This window comes from Penaeus monodon, chromosome 5 (genome assembly GCF_015228065.2).
Source record: "Penaeus monodon isolate SGIC_2016 chromosome 5, NSTDA_Pmon_1, whole genome shotgun sequence".
Lineage (NCBI taxonomy): Eukaryota > Metazoa > Arthropoda > Malacostraca > Decapoda > Penaeidae > Penaeus > Penaeus monodon.
The window spans coordinates 51,673,435-51,693,809 of record NC_051390.1 but is presented as its reverse complement, the minus strand read 5'-3'; the positions used below and the strand labels follow the sequence as shown (position 1 = coordinate 51,693,809).

Here is a 20,375-nt window from a genome sequence, read left to right as displayed (position 1 = left end):
CTGGGTGTATGAAAACACTTCCCGCTACAACATTGCAAAGTGTACATAACTGAGGCTTTTGACAAAGAGGCTTATACTGCACCAGCGTCTACTGCAAACACCAAAACACTATTTTCAATTTTAAGTAAATATATAATACTGTCAGCAAAAAATACATATATATTTTTTTACATTTTTACAACCTGGTGTAGATGCAAATAATTTAATTAATTTTTTCAGGGACTGGAGGTTATACGACGGGCTTTTCAATAATTTAACCTCATTATTCTGCACACACATGTTGTACCCATGAACCACGCCCCCTTTCGCAACGTGGACCAATGAGAATCACGGAGAATCACCGGACGGACTCAATGGAAGGCTTGTAATTGGCTGGAGGGCGTTGGAAGACGCTGATTGGATGAGGTACTGTTAAGGGCGGTACTGGGAGATGGCGGCTTCCCACTAAGCACAATCCGGTGTCGGGCAGCGAACTGGAGAAAAGAAGAAAAGGTCATTTATTTATTTTGTCATTATTTTTGTATGTGACCATTTTAATTGCATTAAATATATACAAATGCAAACATAAACCCTAGCATACTCCACAGAAATAAAGAAATAAAATAGGGATAAGGATAGGCGTAAAATGAACCCCATATCAGGTAAAAAAAATCAATCAATGAACCCAGGAAATCAATCGCTAACAACCCGTGGCCGGGGAATGGAGGGAGGGAACCGTGGTGGCACTCACCGCAGTTGCCGAGCCTGTACGCGTGGCCCTCGGGACAGGTGTGGCAGCAAAGTTGGGGATCGGCCTTGAAGCTGCTCTTGTTCTTGACGGGGAGAACCAGGGCAATGTTGTCGTAATCGATGAGGGTCATGAAGGCGTTGTCCTCGGTCACGGTGAACACGGCCTCACGCACCAGGTCGATGAAGCCGGACTGGTCGGTGATGTTGTACACGGGGGTGTCGATGGTGATGATGACCTCGCTCAGCTTGCTGCCTTCATCATCGAGCTGCGGAAGGGGGGTGATTGGGTTAAAATGATTTTCCGATACGGTAGCGTGTAAAAATATGAGCGCATTAAAAAAAAAAAAGACACGATTTCTGATGGTTACGATGTGATAATTATAATCACATTTAAGATTAACCACCCCATTTTGCGTATCACTCTTTTGGGTGTTTATTCATCAAGACTTATTCTCTCCTCCCTATCTCCTTCTCTCACTCCAACATCACTAAAAATCTAACAACACTTACAGAGCTCTTGATCTGGAGGTCGCCGATACCGCACTCCTCGGGGTAGGGGCAGAAGATATCGTTGTACTTGTAGACGAGGCCATCGAACTGGTGCTGCAAGTTCTCGATGCTAGAGCGCTTGTACACGATCTTGAACTGGAGGTTGGCGGAGAACACGGGTACGATTTCTGCAAGAGCAATGATAAATTAATAAATAAAATGCTGAATTTATAAAATATTAGTCAAGAAGGGGACGGATCTGTAACATGACTAGTCAAGGAAGGGGATGCAGATTTTTTTTTCTTTATTTATTCATTTATTTATTGTAAACACTGTATCACAAGATATAAGATTTATAGAATGTAAGTTTAGGTGTGCTATGAGGAGGATGGATGATGGTGATGATGAAGAGGAGAAAGAGATGGAGTTATGGGAGTGAAATGGAAGATGCGTGCATAAAAAGGTAGAGAAAGTTGAAGGAGAGCAACAAGACACGCACAAAAGAACAAAAAACAGCGACAAAAACGTACGACTGAGGAACTCGGGTACAAACAAGTTAAAGTAAAAGTGTCAGAAGTGTTATGTGTCAAGTTACGGTATCATGGTACGGTACTCTGATCGAAAAAGGACGTTAAAGTTCAATTCCTATTGAGATGGACGTGGGCGATGACCCTTACAGACGGAGAAATTTGAAGATAAAGACACGAGGGCAAAGAAATGCGAAACAAGAACAACCTTAACCAAAGTGTAAGAATGGAAAGAACACGAGTCAAGTGAAAAACAAGAACAAGAAAGGAAGAAGAACGAGAAACAGAACAAGTAAAGGGAAAGACGTGATGATGAAACAGAAACCTCCTGTCGGTGAGATCCGCGTATTCTGACCTTGTCTCCCGCCTCGCCATGCAACGGCGTTCACACTCGACCTCGCAGGAAGCATCCCGAGGGAGGTCAGGTCACGTTATGGGTCAGGAGACAGAGAGGGCGGACGGGTGGGTGAGGTGGGAAAGTGAGTGGGTGTGCAGGGGTTTGAAGGAGAGGGGGGGGGGTGAAATATCACGAGAGAGTGCCTGAGGGAGACTATTGAAACCGTGTTTATGAGAGTCAGGGTCGAAGAGGAAAGAGAGAAGAGAAGAGAAGAGAGTAAGGACGGATAGCAACATGAAAGCGAAAACCCACGGAAATGTTGCAGAGCTAGAATTCTTGGCACAGGTGAAAGATATTTTGCTGTGTATTATGAGCATTATCATTAAAACCACTTACAAGGCGAGTGTACGAGAGCAAGCGTGTGTTTGAAGGAGGTGGGGTGGGGTAGGGGGGTTGGGGGGCAAGCTGTCTATCTCCAGCCCAGTCTTGCGTGTGAGTCATTCATAAAACATGAATGAATGCACCAGGGAACATGCCATGCTCTAAATAAGTCGACACGAAGCTCTGACTTTGAGTGGTGGGTCTATGACCGATGTCCGAAGAATATGATGAATCACCAGTTATATAGAACAACAATAAACACGAACGAAAGAAGAGGAAGGAAAGGAGAAAAGAAGGAAAGCCAGAGATGGGAAGGAAGGGTCCAGTAAGTGAAAGTCACTCCATCCACTCTGGACTGAACGTCTCGTAGTCAAAGGCGTCTCTTCATCCCTTCGATAAAAATAAAAGAAGAGGAAAGGCTAATGAAAAAGCCAATAACAGACGAGAGAAGACCCTGTATTGAATGCGTTAAAAGTCACGTTGGCTGAAGGGGAGGAATTTAGCCCCTGTGAGAAAGGTTACGGACTCGCTTTGTGTGCGCAAACTAAATTCTTATTCTCAGTATTTTCTTGTCCTCTCCTTATTCAATTACTCTAATGCACGCTTTTGGTATCTTTATTCCGGTTTGTAAAAACGGGCTTTGAATGAGGGTGAAAGCTTTCCTCTATAAGGAAGGCTTCGAAGAAAGGCCCTATCAAAGCCCTTTCAAATTTTGGTGCAGGTTACCTCAATAGCCTCTTCAAAGGATCCGAAGATTATAGGAAAACTACCGAAGTAATGGTTTCCTGCTTCTATTGATGAAGAAACTGAATCCCTTAACGTTATTTATAAGGAGAACTATAACGTGTGCACAGCGAGTATTTGTTATGCAAAGAGGGACATGATCCCCGATAACACAGGCTCGCGGAAGGGTTGAGGCGGAGAGGAGGAAAAGGGGTGTGGTAGTGGCCCGATATCTGATGGGCGAGGTCAATACAGGTCGTGCAGACTCGGGGTGACCGGGTTTCACTTTTCTCGACCTTAGAGAAAAGAAAGAAACTGAAAGGAAAGCTGCCCTGGGTCGTGGAGAGGAAAGTGGCTTTGTTGAGTGTGAAAGAGAAAGGAAAAGTAATGTATGTGAACACTCGGCTATGTTTACATGTGGTGATTAAAAAAAACAAGAGACGTGACTCGCTCTAGAATGGGTAACTGTCGTTTAACATACGGGTGAATGAATGAGTGGAAAAAAAACTGATACCTGACAAAGTCTAAAGAATATCACGCTAGAAAGGAGAGAAAAGAAAAAACGGAGAGGAGAAAGTGCGTAGTAACAAGAAGAATGTAGGCGTGAAATGCTTGTGTGGGCGCGCGAGGGGAAGGGCAAGAGACCCTGGGGTAAGGGGGTGAATAGGATCATGACTGTGAGAGCGAAAGAGAGAAAATGTTCTGCAGTCGGATTCCATGAAGCGAATAACCGATGGAATGATGTGCATTTATATTTTTGTCTTCTGGGTCAATTGTCATCTTGTGCGCCCTGTCTTGGCCCGGCCTTTCACAACAGGGGTGCAAGAAAGTGTGAGCCTTAAGGCCTGTGAGCATAGGGGCGACATCGGACGATCAAAGACCCTCGAGGATACCATCAGAGAAAGTCTCCGAGGACACTGCAGTGGAAGATGGGTCGATCTGTCACTTGTCGAACGGCGTGATCGACAGCTCGCGTGGAAGTGAAAAGGGATGATAAAACGTCCTGAAGTTACAGCTCAAGCGACGCCAGTCTTTGGGATCGAAGAGCTGGAGTCGGGAGCCTAATAAGGCGAGGTTAGAAAACGTCTTTGGGCGAAGAGGCACAAAGGGAGAGGCATCCCGGAGGAATCTTTGGCTGAGGAGAATATTAAGCCTTCGTGTGCGCGTATGTGTATGAGTGTGTGACCTCAATAAGGGCCTGTGTCGCTTGTTAACACAGTGCTAGTCTGGCATGGCTCCGAGGGAATGGCACAGTGCATGAGTCTGCATGTAAAGTTGCCTGGCGAGTCTGGGAACACACGCTTGCCATGCATAACATACATGCCACAGCACAGGCTTCCGGGTGTCATGAAAAGTGGTGCTGGGAAAGAAAAGGATTCGAAGGCAAGACGGTGGATGACCCAAATTCCACGAGCATGTACGAGGGAGTGAAAAGCGAACTAAAAAAAAAAAAAAGGATAAGAACAAGGCTAAAAAAGAGGCGAGGGAGGAAAAGCATGAGGAAAAGGGACAGGGAAATAATCTCCCTAACGCAAGGATGTCGGGGGAAAGGAGCAAGAAGCTTGTGTATCTTGGAAGAGTCTCAAGAAAGACGGGTCACAGCATCAGCTGGCATGGATTAGGGGCGGGGGTAAGGGAGGTGTTGAGAGGGGGTGGGAGGGAACAGGAGGGGGTAGTGAGTTGGAGGGGAGGAAGTGGGAGGGGACAGGAGGGGGTAGGGAGTTGGGGAGAGGGAGAGGGGAAGGTGCAAGGGAGTTGCAACTGATGGAGGAGAGGAAGGGGAAGGGGGGGGGGGCAAGGAAACCGGTCGGCGGTATGTAGTGTTTACTTTCTCGGTATTCTAGACTCTTGGAGATAAACGGTGGTGGGGGGGGGGGCATTTTAAGGAAAACAGTGCCACTCGCCATGAAAGTCCTTTGTGAATTTCCAGTAGGAAGAATGCGTATTTCAAATTAGAGAGAAAAGAATAATATAAATCTGGAGTCGACTGGGCAAGACCAAGGCACTGGAAAGCAGATAATGATGGTGTATACGTTTGCACGTACACACGCATGTATAAGCATTTCCTTTAAGTGTGCGTGTGTATGTGAGCAAGCTTATCAAGAGGAATGACCAAGCAAGAGACGGTCGGTGAAGGTTGTTTGTTGTGACCTCGGTTTGACCTCGTTTGGCACCGGGCACGGATCCAAGTGGACGCCAGCAGCACCCAATCTGCCGGAGCTGAGTGGAAACCCGGGACACGGAGACAGAGAAAGGTGCGTGAGTGTGAACAGTGGAGATTTTGTGAAGACTATAGGCCTACCCACTGGGGAAATAGATGGGTAAGAAGTATCAGGGAATATCTCTCACGGGAATAGGGTGATGGGTAAGTGTCGATGACCTATCTAGGGAGTGACTGGGGTCGAAGATCTATATAGCGAAGGAATGATGGGTTAAGAAGTGTCAAAAGCCTATTTTTACAAAGGAGTAGGTGATTTTATGGTGATGCCGATGGTGAATATCATGCAACGAGTTAGTGAGAGTAACAAATGGATAAGATAAAATACCATTTGTTTACTAAGCGCGAAACAAAAGAACAGAATGGAGAACACAGATTGCTGCAGTTCGTGTCAAGAACCTCCATGTTTATGAAAGTCGAATGGTGATTTTTTTCCCTTCCTTCTCATTTTTTTTGTTTCATGACTCCATTGCTGGTCAGGGTACACCATTGCAAAATGTGCAACCGGATTTGCCATTAGGTAACCCAATAGAATCAGCAGCAGGGAAAGAGAAAAAGGGAGAAGGGCGAGGTGAAGGGGAAGGAAGTGGAAAATAAAGGATAGAAAGAGGAAGAAGCGTGAAGAGGATGAGGAGACGCGTAGAAAGAATAATAATACGAAGTAATAGAAGGAGGAGGAAAGTAAGCGAAAAAAAAAAACGAGGAAGGAGACAACCAAAGATGGAAAATAGACCGAAAGAATGAAAATAAAGTACATTATCGTACTTCTTGCATGTGGCTCGGACTTTCAACCGCCACTCGAACTATTATCGTAACGACTTATTAGCTGTTGGTCATCGTGTTCGGTCGTCGGCGCTGTTACGTCACGACAAACACGCCAACGCCTAATAAATCCTTTTGTAAAAAGTCTAATTACTAGTTGAGAGAGAAACAAAGCGAGAAAGGAGTGCAGGAAACGGCGATTAAGCGAGTGAAATAATGAAGAAATAATGTGACAGGCTGGTGAATGATTCTGAAGGCGAGAGAGAGAGAGGGAGAGGGAGACAAAGAAACCAGATGCGTGACTGAATGAATTAAATGAATGAATGAATAAATAATAATCTAACAGATTTATTGAATTAAACACCAATACCAAACAAGCCCTTGCATGCCCCACTTACCGTAACACTCGGGAGCCTTTCCAGCAGGAGCCCAGATGCCGCCCTGGTCGCAGGAGTACTTGGGGGCAGGCTTCTCGAAGAATCCGTAGCCGAGCTCGCAAACGGCCTCGCACATGGATCCTGTGGAAGAAGAGGGAGGGGGGAAAACACGGCGTTAGAGACATATACATTGGGAGGGAAAAGGAAGGATAAAGAAAGGGGGAAGGGAGAAGGGAGGAGAGGAAGGGACGAAATACAAGGCAAAGGAGAAGGGAAAAGGGAGAGTAGGTAGGAGGGTAGGAGGAAGGAGGTAGGAGAGGGAGGAGAAATTTTCAACGATTGGCGATGAAACTTGCATGGGGAGGGGGATAAGGGGGGAAAGAGAGAAAAAGAAATGAGAAAAAAAAAACAAAGAAAGAAAGAATGGGGGTGGAAACAGGAGCAAAACAACGCAAGGGGAAAAGAAACAAAACACTAGACCTTAATGCATGACAGTCTGGCCTGACAAAAGCCCAATGGTCTAAATCCAAGCCATTAGCGCTCGTATTGTGCATGACAACTCACATCCTGTCATGCAAAAGCGGGAAGAGGAAACATAACTAAGTTTCCCCTCCCCTATTTAATACTTTCCCTTTTGCAATAACACCCTCCAGGCTTACCTCAAGGGCCTGCTACAGTATCCACCCCGATTTCCACTTTTTTTTCTTCTTTTCTTATATCCAACTGAGTCTCAAATTATGCCTCTTACTATATTTCCTACTCAACTTCCCTCCCGCTGAGCAGACAGCATTTTCTCCTACTTGCTGCTACGTACAGAGAGCTGGATAGGACTAAGTGGCCTACTTTAGATAGATCTACTGAGAAACCTGTTCTTGGGAAGTGCTACTGTGAAGCCTTTCTCTATTACCTTCTGTCAAGCTTCTGTAGTTCCTTTTAATATAAACGTAATGACTAGTAAGTTTATATTCACTGGTTAATCCACATTATTATGCTAAATAAGTAGAAATATTGATAGTAATTTGATAAAATACCTCTAAACTATACTATAAGCCACACTACTAATCAGGGTGCTTTAACTTTCTAAATCAGAGCACCCTTAACTTCTGTCCCATTTTCTACGCTAAATTATTCACCCTTAGCTCTGACAAAAGTTGCAAACCCTCCTGCCTCTGTATTCCATGAAGGTTTCTGAATGACATGACACCCTTTAACAAACCTTTTCCTTCCTTTCCTAATAAGGGGAAACCTCTTTCCCCCTCTTCTAACCACCCTAATCCACCCGTTTTACCTAGCAACTTCTTCTCCCTACACCCTAGTGAACTAACCCTTGCTCCAGGTGACTTCCCCTTCCCCTGCACCCTCGTAAATTCACTCTTGCTCCAGGTGACTTCCCCCTTCTCCCTCCCTAGCGAACTAACCTCTTGCTCCAGGTGATTCCCCCCTTCCCCTACACCCTACTGAACTCACCCTTGCTCCAGGTGATCTGGTTGTCGCAGGAACCATCGTGGACGACTTCGGAAACACCTCGGCAGGTAGAGATGGTGTGGATGGGCGTCTCGAAGTTAGGGCAGGTCTCGACGTCTGCAGGAGAGAGCGAAAAATTAAAGGTTAGGTGGGCTTCGGTGGTATGTTTCTGGAATTGTATATTGTAATTTATTTGCTTTATATATATATATATATTTTTTTTTGTTTTGTTTTGTTTTCTTGATACCACTGTGAGTAGATTTTTTTTTATCGCGTCGTAACGAAGCAGAAAGGAAAACGGTAAAAAAATATCATTTTTTTTTCATTTCACTCATACAAAAACAAATGAAAAAAACAATCATAATAGCGAAAACACCAACAATGTTAATAACGATAATAATAACCAGAAGAAAATGAGAAGAGAAGAGAACTCCATCCCTCGTTGCCATTCATGAAACATCTACTCTCTCTCTCCCCTTCCCTCCCCCTCTCTCCCTCCTCTTCTCCCCCCTTCACCCTCTCCCCCTCCCTCCCCGATGCAACGCCAGGGTCGCCATAAGCCAAGGAACCTGGTCTAACGGCGTCCTCATCCCGGGGCGAAAGGAGTCTTCTCCACGACTTCAGGTGAAGATAGGAGGGAAGACGAGAAAGGAGGGGGGGGGGAGGCCATCCCTTCCTCCCTCCCTCCCTCCTCCTCCCCCTTCTCTTCTCTCCGTTTTCCCTCCTCCCCTTCTTATCCCCCCCCCCCACTTCTCCTGGTGCTGCAGTCAAGGAGAACTGCATTTTTTTTACAGCTTATGACGAATATTTTCGTTTCTTGACGACGAAGTAAAAGTGGTAATGGTGATGATGATAAAAACAAATAATGATAATAATACCGAAAACTGTGCTATTTAATAACAATAATAATGATAATAAAAATAATAAAAGTGACAATAACGAATACAACAGCGATAACGATAAAAATAACAGATATTAAAAACAAACAGACATAAATTCATCTATTATGCTGTTGTATTCGGACCGACTGACCACCACACAGGCCCAAGGCACAACGAACAAAGTACAAATTGATACTTTGTTCAGCCGATACGACCCCCCCCCCCATTCACACATACAGTGGACCACAAGCCAAGCCTCCTTCGGGTATACGGCACAAGGTCGTTCGATACGTCCAGGGAAATCACGAGATCGACAGACAGACAGATAGATAAGTAGGATGGTAGACATAACGATAGAATTACAGATATTGGTGGAAATAGAGAAAGACTGATAGATGGAGAGAGAGCGAGAACGAGCGCGCAAACGGTGTTAGGAGTTAAAACAGAATGAATAAAAAGAGAAAGAGAAGAGTGTAATAAAGAAAGCAACGGGAAATACAGTGAGACAAAAATGAGAAAAAAGGTAAAGAAAACGAAAGAATAGAAACGAAAGAAAACGGGAAAATTAAAAACGAAAGAAAACGGAATCTCAGACCCACGTGCGAAGGCCAACTGCTTTCGTATAATATCTCTTTCTTATCTCTATAGTAGCTTCAACAAAATCCCAAGGACAAAAACATGAAAACAAAACACTCCTTTTAAACGCTGTTCTCTACAATGCGATGGCGTGACCCTCATACGACAGAATTTCGCTACGTTTATCACTGTAGTCGATGTGGTCAAGATGCCTCGCCTGTTTGATAATGGTGATGATGATAATGGTGGCGTGGAATTATCTCATGCAAGAAACAGCTCTTGCAACATTTAAATGGGCTTGCATGTCATTTAATGTGCAGTTACCGCAGAATGTAACCCTATTGTTTTTTGATAATCTAAATCTTCTTCCCTCTGTCTCCCTCTCTCCCTCCCCCCATTACCCCCCTTAGGCACTCTTGGATATGAACCTCTAGCGATGACTTTGCTGAAAAGAGTTGAAATTGCTGTGAAGATGATTTTTAGTGATCGCAAACTCTCGGGTTGCATAATATGAATATTAAATTACTATGATATAAGTTCTGAGTGGGGAAGGGGTGACGAAGAAGGGGAGGATGAGGAGCAGGAAAGAGAGAGAGAACGAGAGAAAGAGAGAGGGAAAGGGAGATAAAGGGAGAGAAAAGAAGGGAGAGAGAAAGGAAGATAGATAGATAGATAGATAGATAGATAGATAGATAGAGAGAGAAAGAGAGAAGAGAGAGAGAAAACGAAATAAAGAAAGAGAAAAAGAGAGAAAGAAATAATATAGGAAACACACGTTCTTAATACTTCCACCCAAGTGCGTGTATGCATCAGTATTCAACCAAAGTGCCATTTTTTAAACATTTACACGATTATATATCCACTCCAGCTCTTAGTGAACGCAACAGCAGCTGGGTCACTCGCCTGCCCCTCTCTAACCACATCATTAAGTAAAACAACGAGCCTCTTATGCACACAGTGTCTCATCACACAGCCTAAGGGAAACCGAGCTTATATAATAGCGCGTTTAGCGAAAGTGTTGAGCCCAGTGAGGTAAATAAATAAATAAATAAATAAAATGTCTTATGCACCACTGAAAAAAAAAGAAAAGAAATTCATAGAAAATATTACTAGCTGCGTAAATCAAATTCTTTAAGACGAGAATGACACGTAGGAAATGTTCGTAAGTACAGACCGTTGTAATCACGACCGATTTTTTTTTTTTTTCACGCGTGATGTCTTCCATGATTGATGATGTCTGTGGATAGGCCTATGGAACTGACCCTCCCCCCCTCCCCATTTTTTGAGACTGACGTAAAGAGAGCAAAGTAATTAGAGAAAGAGGAAGACAGATATTTTGACTTGGTTACGAAACGCCGCTTTTATCACCCCCCCCCCCCGCCCCCACCATCACCACCAACATAACCACCTAAATAAATAAATGTAAGAATGGAACACATATATGAACTATAATAGAAAAAATCAAGCAAAAACCCAACCCCTAAAAACATAAAAAGTAAATGAAAAAAAATAAATAGATAAAATAAAAAAATAAATAAACGAAAAACAAAACAACGATACACTCCAGACCCCCCCCCCCCCGGAAATAAGTCTCGTTTCCCGCCCCGGCGCAGCCCCGTTCCGCGCGGTTCCCGCCAGCCTCGCGCCGGGCGGGTATCGGCGGCATACCCAGCGGCGAAGCGAACTGTTACGCGGGTACGAGGGTCAAGTCCACGGATACCCGCCCGCAAGGAGGAAGTGTTATGCGCAGGCGGGCGTGTGGGGGTCATCTAAACTCCAGTGGTGAAGGAGTTTGAGGGAGAGAGGGAGAAAGGGAGAGGGAGACGGACGGACAGATAGATAAGAGTGGAATAGGAAGGGAGAGGGAAAGGGAGACGGATAGATAGACAAATAGATAAGATACAAAAGGAAGGAAGGAAGGGGGGTGAGCGAGGGTTATAAGATGAAAGCGAGGGAGAAATAACTAGATAAATAGACAGAAATAGAAAAAGAAAATGAAAATACGAGAGAGAGAGAGAGAGAGAGAGAGAGAGAGAGAGAGAGAGAGAGAGAGAGAGAGAGAGAGAGAGAGAGAGAGAGAGAGAGAGAGAGAGAGAGAGAGTGGGAATTGGTTTTAATTAATATTGAGATGACGTCGAGACAAAAATAATAAAAGTGATTACGGCCAGTGTTTTTGTGTGCCATTTCTGTTGTCGTTGCTTTTCATTAATCGTCCCTCGTCCCTTCATGCAAATTTACCGCCGTTACTATTCTTTCCACAAAAAGGAAGACGCGTGAGAAACTATCGCCAGAAATCGCACGCGCCGATAATGTGTTCCAGCTTTCTCAAGGATGTTAGAACTTGTCTGTTGTTTTCGTGAAGAACGTGGGCATTAAATTCGCTGTTTTTCTTCCCAGTTATATATTGTTGCGTGGTTGTTTCTGGAAGTTTGTTATAAAATGAAAGGGTTTGATTCAAAGCGAAACGGCACGAAAAGTTTCAACATGTCTAGGACGCGCGATTATAGGGAAAAAAAATAAGTTTCGAGAAACTCTGAGAACCCGAGAGTTTGTGAAGAATCCCTTTCGTTGTCTTTTTTTCAATTTTTACCCCTTCCTCTTTTTTATTTCTTTTTTGTGTCTTTCCTATTCACTTATTCCTTCTAATCCATATCTCTCTCTCATTTTTTCTCCTTTCCTCCTCTCTCCTCCTTCCTCCTTCCTATCTCTCCCCCTCCTCCTCCTCCTCCTTCCCATCTCTCCTCCTCCTCCTCCTCCTCCTTCCCATCTCTCCCCCTCTTCCTCCTCCTTCCCATCTCTCCCCCTCTTCCTCCTCCTTCCCATCTCTCCCCCTCTTCCTCCTCCTTCCCATCTCTCCCCCTCTTTCGCCCTCCCCTCCAACCCCGTTACCCAGCATCGGGCATCTGGGCGCGCGGCGTGGCTACTACACATGTGCGCTGGAATGCCCGGGCGGCGAACCACGACCTACATCGCACGACCCGAGAACCACAGAGAACCGTCCTCGTCATCACCATCACCACCATCACCATTATCACCACCATCATCATCTCCCAATTTTTCCTGAACTCTTGGGAGGGGGAGTGGAGGGGGAAGGGGAGAGGAAGGGGGGAAGGGGAGAGGAAGGGGGGTAGGGGAGAAAGGCGTAGGGGTTAATTTTATTGCTCTGCTGTTATTTATATCCATTTATAGATAACGTAAAGAAAACATGTCCAAAAGACTATCAAATACTTTTTTTTTCTTCTATAAATCACACCCATTCTTTCGTAAAGCTCCACGATTTTTTTAAAATAAATTATAGAAGGGACTCACTACGAGATCCTTAAGATGGGTGGGTCATGGGAAAGGAACCTTTCCTTTCCTCATTTTTTCATTTATTTATTGCCCATTCTCCGTCTCTCTTCATAAATTCCAAGTGGCCCCCAAACCACACGCGGCCATTGTCTCCCTCATCAGAGAAAAATCCCTCACCCCGGAAAACAGCGGGAAGGGGGAGGAGGAGGGGAAGATAGTGAGGGAGGAGGAGAAGGGGAAGGGGAAGGAGGAGGGGAAGGAGAAGATAGTGAGTGGAGAGGGGGAGCGGAAGGAGAAAATATTGGGGGAGGAAGGGAAGATAGTGGGGAGGGGAGGGGGAGGAGGGTGAGGAGGAGGAGGGGGAGAAGATAGTGGGGGAGGAGAGGGGGATGGGGATGATGCAATACGAAGAGGCAGCCACATCCCCGATCTTCAGTGAAAACAAGTTCCTTTGTTTGTTGTGCATCGCGACAATTACTACACGACGTAATCACTCCGTCAAGAGAGAGAGTCCGGGGGTCGTAATATTACGGGAACGCAATTTTTGAAGGGGGCACTTTTGGTGGAGCAATTTAGGTCGTTCATTGTTGGAGGTATGCAGCAAGGACGGGTAGGAGGAGGAGGAGGAGGAGGAGGGGGGAGAGTAGAAACGGAGGGGTAAGGAGGGGGAGGTGGTGGAGAAGAGCTGAAGGGGAGGAGAAAGAGAGGAGAGACGTGGAGAGGAGAAAGGAAGATCGAATCAGAATAGGAGAAAAAAGGAAGGGGAAGGTGGAAGAGGAGAGAAAGAGAGGGGAGGGAAAGGGGAAGGGGAAGGGGGCAGGGGAATACGCCATCAGTCGCTCCGGCGTGGCTGCCGGCGGCCGAGTGAGTGACCCACAGCTGGAGGCGAAGGCGAAGGCGGGGAAGGGCGGCGGGCTGGAGACAGACACGCTGCCGGATCACTTGTATAACGAACGCGTACTCTTGCTGTATAACGAACTACACAGCGAAACACGGCTGCTGTATATCGTAACGGACATGTGCTGGTTACGGTACAAAGAGCTGTGTAATGAACGTGGGCTGGTGGCTTTATAACGAAGGTGGGCTGGCCGCTGTACAACGAACTCCAGAGCGTATGCGCTGCTTCGAGACCGACACCTTCGCGTTCCAAGAGGAAGTAAGCGACCGAATGGATGCAATGTGTGGCTTTTACGACAGCGGGGAAGGGGAGAATGTAAAGCTTCTGCCGAAATTTGATTTTATTACCATCTTTTTTTTTCTTCTTCTTCTTCTTTTCTTACTTTCAAACGATAGTCGAACAGACGCTCTAACTTGCTTAACAGAAACAAGACTCGCGTTTATTTTACCGATGCTCGAAGGCACGAAATCCCGGAAGCTAGTATAACCTCCTCAAGCAACCTACCGTCTGCTTGAAAGTAAACGATCCCTTTGTTGACAACACCGACCACCGCAAAGCTCTCAACCCAAAACAAACGAACAAACAAACATCCGGAAATACGTACACAAAATAAAAAAAGGGATCTTAACAAGGGCTCCAAAACACACTGTTCTCGTGACTATAAAAAAAGTGCCGAGTTCCAACCGCAAAACATCACACACGCGGGCTTATTAAAGTATACTAACCTACTTCACAGTACCCGTTTACACTCTGGCTGTCGGAAGCGATGGCGGGAGGAACATGCTTAACGAGGACGGGAAAAGAAGGGACATGACCACGGATCAGAACGCTTTTTTTTTATAATTAATATTCATTCGTTCTCTTTATGTCGTTATGTTATATTGGCTGGGACGGATATCCACATCGAAGTGTGCTAAGAAAAGAAAAAGAAAGAAAGAAAGAAAGAAAGAAAAAAAAACAGCCCTCCCGCTCTGTCAAAAAAAAAAAAAAAAAAAAAAAAAAAAAAAAAAAAAAAAAAAAAAAAAGTGTCTTTGACCGGCCTACCCGATTCACTCACGCAACCCCTGCTTCCTTCGTGACACCGCCTCCGCCGCGCCCTCAGGGGAGAGTCTCCAAAGGGCACGGCAGCTGAGGTGAAGCGGCAGCAGGTGCGGGAACAGCAGGCAGTCAAAAGGGCACGGCAGGTGTCTCTCGGAAGCGACACCTGTGCCGGCCTGTGGAAGGAGTAGGTCATGCCACGGAGGAAAGCATATGTGATTTGCGTGTGTGTGTTTGTGCTTGTGTGTGTGTGTGTGTGTGTGTGTGTGTGTGTGTGCTTATGTGTGTGTGTGTTTGTGCATGTGTGTGTGTGGATTTGTGCTTGTGTGTGTGTGGATTTGTGCTTGTGTGTGTGTGTGGATTTGTGCTTGTGTGTGTGGATTTGTACTTCTGTTTATATATGTGTGTGTTTGTGCTTGTGTGTGGATTTGTGTGTGTTTTATATGCATGTGCGGACGTGATTATATATAAATACAAGTATATATACACGCACTTTCGCGTCTCCGTATGTGTACCTATAGTTATGCACGTACATACTTTCGTGTGCGCGTGTGTACATCTACGCGTTCAACGCTGGCCCGACCGGAGTCCAATTAAGCGAGACAATGGCGCTGATGATAACCCATTCCCCGGGCCCTTGTTTTATACCGCCGGGGGGGGGGGGGGGGGGACGGGCAGGAGGGTATGAGAGCAGGAAGGAGGGAGTATGAGGATGGAGAAGGGTATGAGGGCAAGAGCGAGAGGAGAGGAGGGCATGAGGCCGAGAGGGAGGGGGTATGAGGAAGGAGGGTATGAGGGCAAGAGGGAGGGGGTATGAAGGCAAGAGGGAGGGAGTATGAGGCCAAGAGGGAGGGGTATGAGGGCAAAAATCGAGAGGAGAGGAAGGTATGAGGGCAAGAATGAGGAGGGAAGTAGGGTATGAGGGCAAGAGTAAGAAAATCTGAGGGGTGAAGGTGAGGTCGCACGGGAGGTTAGGAAACAAGAGTCCAAGGAAAAATAGAAACCCAAGGCCATTGCAGTGTTGTTATACTTGCCGGATGCTGACAAGGGATGCAACACACACACACTTGAACACTTCTCGCGGGCTGTTGCCAAATTGCAAAAACTCGCTCGCGCGGAGGAAGCGAACGGCCAGGTGAGGCGAGGAGGGGGGGAGGGGAAGAGAGAGGGGGAGGGGAGGGAGGGGAAGGGAGGGAGAAGGGGTCAGAGGTGGAGCAAGGATGAAGTTGGGGGGGAGAGAGAGGAAAGGAGGTGGAAAGGGGGGAGGGGGGGAGACAGGAAACTAACTTAACCCCCCCCCCCCGAAAAAGTCTTTCATTCAGATCTATTGGTAAACCTTCCTTCCCTTTCCTTTGTTGCTTTGCGAATGTGACCCATTGCAAGGCGCACAGGAGAGGTGAGAGGTAGGGAGGAGGAGGAGGAGGTGGAAGGGGGGGGGGATTACCTCGTCACTAACTACGCCATAATTAAGCAATTAGAGATGAAGAGAGATAAATCGAGAAATTAAAAATACGAGAGACAATAGCGATATCATATGAAATTATAAAAGGAGAGATAAACCGAAACGATATAAAACAATATGAAAAATATGCGAAAATCAAAGAAGATAAAACAGATAAACGGACAAAATTAAACAACGAAGGATTAAAAAAAAAGAGAGAGAGAAGAAACTGTGAGAATATCAAACAATATACCGAGAATAAATAAGATAAAAAAACAATAACGAAATTAAAAGAATCATTTCTGCAAAAACCACAATCGTTGGAAAACACTTTTCTTTCTCTTTATCGCCGAAATTGCGTCACATTGCAAAGGTCATTATGCAAGACTGGGTCTCCAATCTCACACTATCATCATCTCGGAAGCTTTGTTGACCCGGTCATTGGAAGGGGGGGGGGTAGGAGGAGGAGGAGGAGGAGGAGGAGGAAATGGGAGGGGAAGAGGGGAGAGAGGAGAAGAGGTTGAAATGAGATGAGGAGAAGGGAGAAAGAATTGGGAGTGTAGAATAGGGGGTTCAGAAGGGAGAAATAGGAGAGAGGGAATAGAGGGTGAGGCACGGAGAAGGGAGGGAATGGGGAGGGGAGAAGAGAAGGTTTGACAAGGGAGGAGAAACGGGGGTGGAGGAGGAGGAAGAGGGGGGAGAGGGTGTGGCGTCATGAAGAGTTCATGGAGAGCGCGTTACGTCCGTCCTCTCGCTCCATGACTGGCTGTCCGTCATGAGAACTGTTTTATAAACGTGATCGTCCTTCGGATATTATTCAATTACTGACCCACTGGCTTCCGGGTAATAGAATGAGACGCAACTTGTATGTTATTAAAGTCTTATATAATTCTTGGCTTTATATGTCTTCGCCTCTGTCGAAATGCCACCGATATCTTGGCCCTTCCTTTCACGTTGAAAAATAGCTTCGGGCTGTGTACAGCTGTACATGCCGAGGCCTTCTGCGCAGTACAATGCCGTGAACACATAAATAAAACTTTCTTTTTTTCCCATTTAGCTCTCTCCCTGCGCCTCTCTCTCTCTCTCAGTCCACAACTGGACCATGTGGTTACGTCTATTAGAACGAACACAGCATGTGGTTATGCGAACCACGTAGGGTGCTGTCTCAACACGCCCTCCTAAAAGCCGGACACGCCCGCGGTCCTGCGTAAGCTACCACGCCCACGACAGACCCATGGGCGTGAAGGGAAAGGTGTGGTCTTGGGAGAGGTCCAGGTCCCTGTAGGCTAACTTGAACATTTTCGAAAAACATAGTTACGCTATAGAGTAAGAGAACGACATACAGTAAGAGAAAAAGGAGAAAGGGAAAGGGGGAGAGGGAGAGGGAAGGAGAGAGGGAGAACCATTTTATTTTTATTGTGGGTTTATGCATTTAGTGTCTCAGACATTACTATAGTCCCTCCCTCCCTCCCTCTATCTACGTCACCCTTAAGCTTTAGGGTGTGGTTCCCCGTTAACAAGTGTGAGAGTGATGGTCCGGGACGTTTAGTAATATGGAAGACTGTTTTTAGCATACTGTTGTTCCAGCGAAGGTCAGAGAAGGTCACCCCCCCACACCCCACCCCTCCACCCCTGATGTCAAGATTGCACTCAAGGACAAGTGGGCGGACAGAATAAACGTTAAAAAAAAAGAAAAAGAAAGAGAGAGAAAAAAAAAAGACGAAGGAAAAAGCAGATACGACTCCTTTGTTTCTCTCTGTCTCCTTCTCTGTCGTCTCTCCCTCTCTCTTTGTTCTATGTCCCGAATCACCATTAATAACAACAACAGGAAAACAATAGCATAATAACAATAGCAAAATAAATGGTTCAACCCGACACTTCTGGAAGAAAAAAAAACAAAACAATTGAAACCCAATCGGCCTTTGAATTCTTTCTCTATCTATTTCCTTCTTCTTTTCGAACACGTCTTCCAGAAACTTCCGAGAAAGCCTCTTCCGCTCGTTACTGCCTTTCGTCGGGCACGACCTCTGAACCTCCTGTCTGTCTGCTCTCTCTCTCTCTCCCTTCTCTCTCTCTTCGATTTTTTTTCTTGTTTGGTTCTTTTTTTGAATGATTAAAAATAAGTAAATGGACAGAAAGAAAATAAAATGAGAGAGAGAGAGAGAGAGAGAGAGAGAGAGAGAGAGAGAGAGAGAGAGAGAGAGAGAGAGAGAGAGAGAGAGAGAGAGAGAGATCGTCATTTTCAAGTTCCGGGTTCCATGAAAACCGCAGTATGCTAATCGTGGAGACCAATCAAATTGCGATGAATGGCATTTGCTCCGATCTCTCGAATTATGATTGGCAGATTTTCTTTTTCCTTTTTTTTCTGGGCAAAGGAATTCATGACCGAGTTCTTCATCTCTGGGCGAATGTTTTCGTCTTCACAAAATGTGGTGGAAATGTCGACCATTGCGGATAATAAGCGTCAATACAAACCATTCACAGAAGGAAAACACGGAGAAACACGCAAACAACCACCACGATGGAATAAACGTGACATTACATCTATATTTCTTGTTGGTATCATTATAATCAGTATATTTTTTGCATCACTTCTGGAACAGCAGGTGGGATGCCCACGAACGTGTCACTCATGACCTCGAATTACAAAGCCCATTTCTTCTTTACTTAATTCATGTTCTATTCATAATTAAGGACTTTCACTCGATATAACATTCTACTTTCCATCAAGTTTTGGACGAAGAAAATGATAAAATGCAAAATCACTCTCACGACCGAAAAATATAAACCAAAGTCGACATAAACACGTTCGGATACCGCCCATCAAAGAAAATGGCTGGAAAGCTGATCTCAACACGTCCTCGCATTACAAAAATCAATAACAATAACGTTTCGGATGATGACAATGTACGACAGTCTAATCATACAGCGAGTTCAAAAGGCCGTGAATAATAATAGCAATTTTAACCGAATCTAAATGCCGCGTCCAGCATAAACAGCAAATGTAATGATCACGCGGAATGGCAGTTATCACGCATTAATTTCATTTTTTTTTTCACTCACTTCCGCCATGTCGAATAATCATAAGCTCATCCAACCAAGGTAAGAAAAAAACATGATTCACTGTTATTAATAATAGAAAATCTCAACGGAAAAGCGAAAATTCGTAATAATGAGAACAATTTAATCACAACTCTCACCTTTATGAATAATGACTGATAACCTCATTGGTGATCAGTGAAATTTTCATTGTGAGAAATTACCTATTATAATACATCCACTGGAAAGTATACAAAAATAATTATAATTATTGAAAAATATAATTAGAGTAAGAGAGAGAGAGAAAAGAGAGAGAGAGAGGAAAAGAGAGAGAGAGAGAGAGAGAGAGAGAGAGGAGGAGAGAGAGAGAGAGAGAGAGAGAGAGAGAGAGAGAGAGAGAGAGAGAGAGAGAGAGAGAGAGAGAGAGAGAGAGAGAGAGAGAGAGAGAGAGAAGAGAGAGAGAGAGAGAGAGAGAGAGAGAGAGACAGAATCGCTTTTATTCCGTCTTCTTATCTAACCTACGCCCACATCGTGACCAGATATCATCACCCACCTCCCGCCCACGCCTATGCGATGGGCGTATGCGGACGGGCGTAACGCATGACAGGACTCCAGATATCCGTATATTAGATGGCAACGAAAAAAAATCATTTATGCTGAAGAGTCCCCCCCTCTAATGGCGCGAAATTCCTGCGTCCCGATGCGTGAAGCCGAACTTGGAAATTGATGTTGGAAATCGGCGGTGACTGACGACATTATCCATAACTGAATGGTTCCGTTTTCCCGATTTGCGGTGCGGGAGAGTATAGAAAAAAATGTATGCTTATATGGTGATGGCAAATCGGTATTCCACTTCGAAGACAAACAATTCTCTCCAGAAAAAAAAAGAAACTGGACCGAAAGACACGCATGCACGCACACACGTGTATGTGTGTGTGTGTGTGTGTGTGTGTGTGTGTGTGTGTGTGTGTGTGTGTGTGTGTGTGTGTGTGTGTGTGTGTGTGTGTGTGTGTATTGTAGTGGTGCATAATACTCATACATATTACCCGAATAAAGTTACGACACGATATCACTCTACCTCACTTTTGCTGACTTCAGTAGTATGATTTCGATCTCGATAACTTACCTGGAAGAATAAAGAAAAAAAGACATTAGTACATCATAAGGTTTGTAAGTATAAACAGTAAAACAGAAAAAATATATA

General features: G+C 45.1%; 1 protein-coding gene across 1 annotated transcript in view; it reads right to left on the bottom strand.

The window, feature by feature from the left end:
- Positions 1 to 20,375, bottom strand: part of LOC119573277 — a 132,902-nt gene that overhangs the window by 1,227 nt on the left and 111,300 nt on the right. Inside the window, exons 9-13 of the mRNA XM_037920433.1 lie at positions 8,011 to 8,124; positions 6,565 to 6,684; positions 1,240 to 1,406; positions 731 to 995; positions 1 to 473 (exon numbers count right to left, since the gene is read on the bottom strand). The exon at positions 1 to 473 is cut by the window's left edge and continues 1,227 nt beyond it. Of these exons, the coding sequence (XP_037776361.1) occupies positions 445 to 473; positions 731 to 995; positions 1,240 to 1,406; positions 6,565 to 6,684; positions 8,011 to 8,124 (695 nt within the window). The 3' untranslated portion in view covers positions 1 to 444. The remainder of the gene's footprint in view (positions 474 to 730; positions 996 to 1,239; positions 1,407 to 6,564; positions 6,685 to 8,010; positions 8,125 to 20,375) is intronic.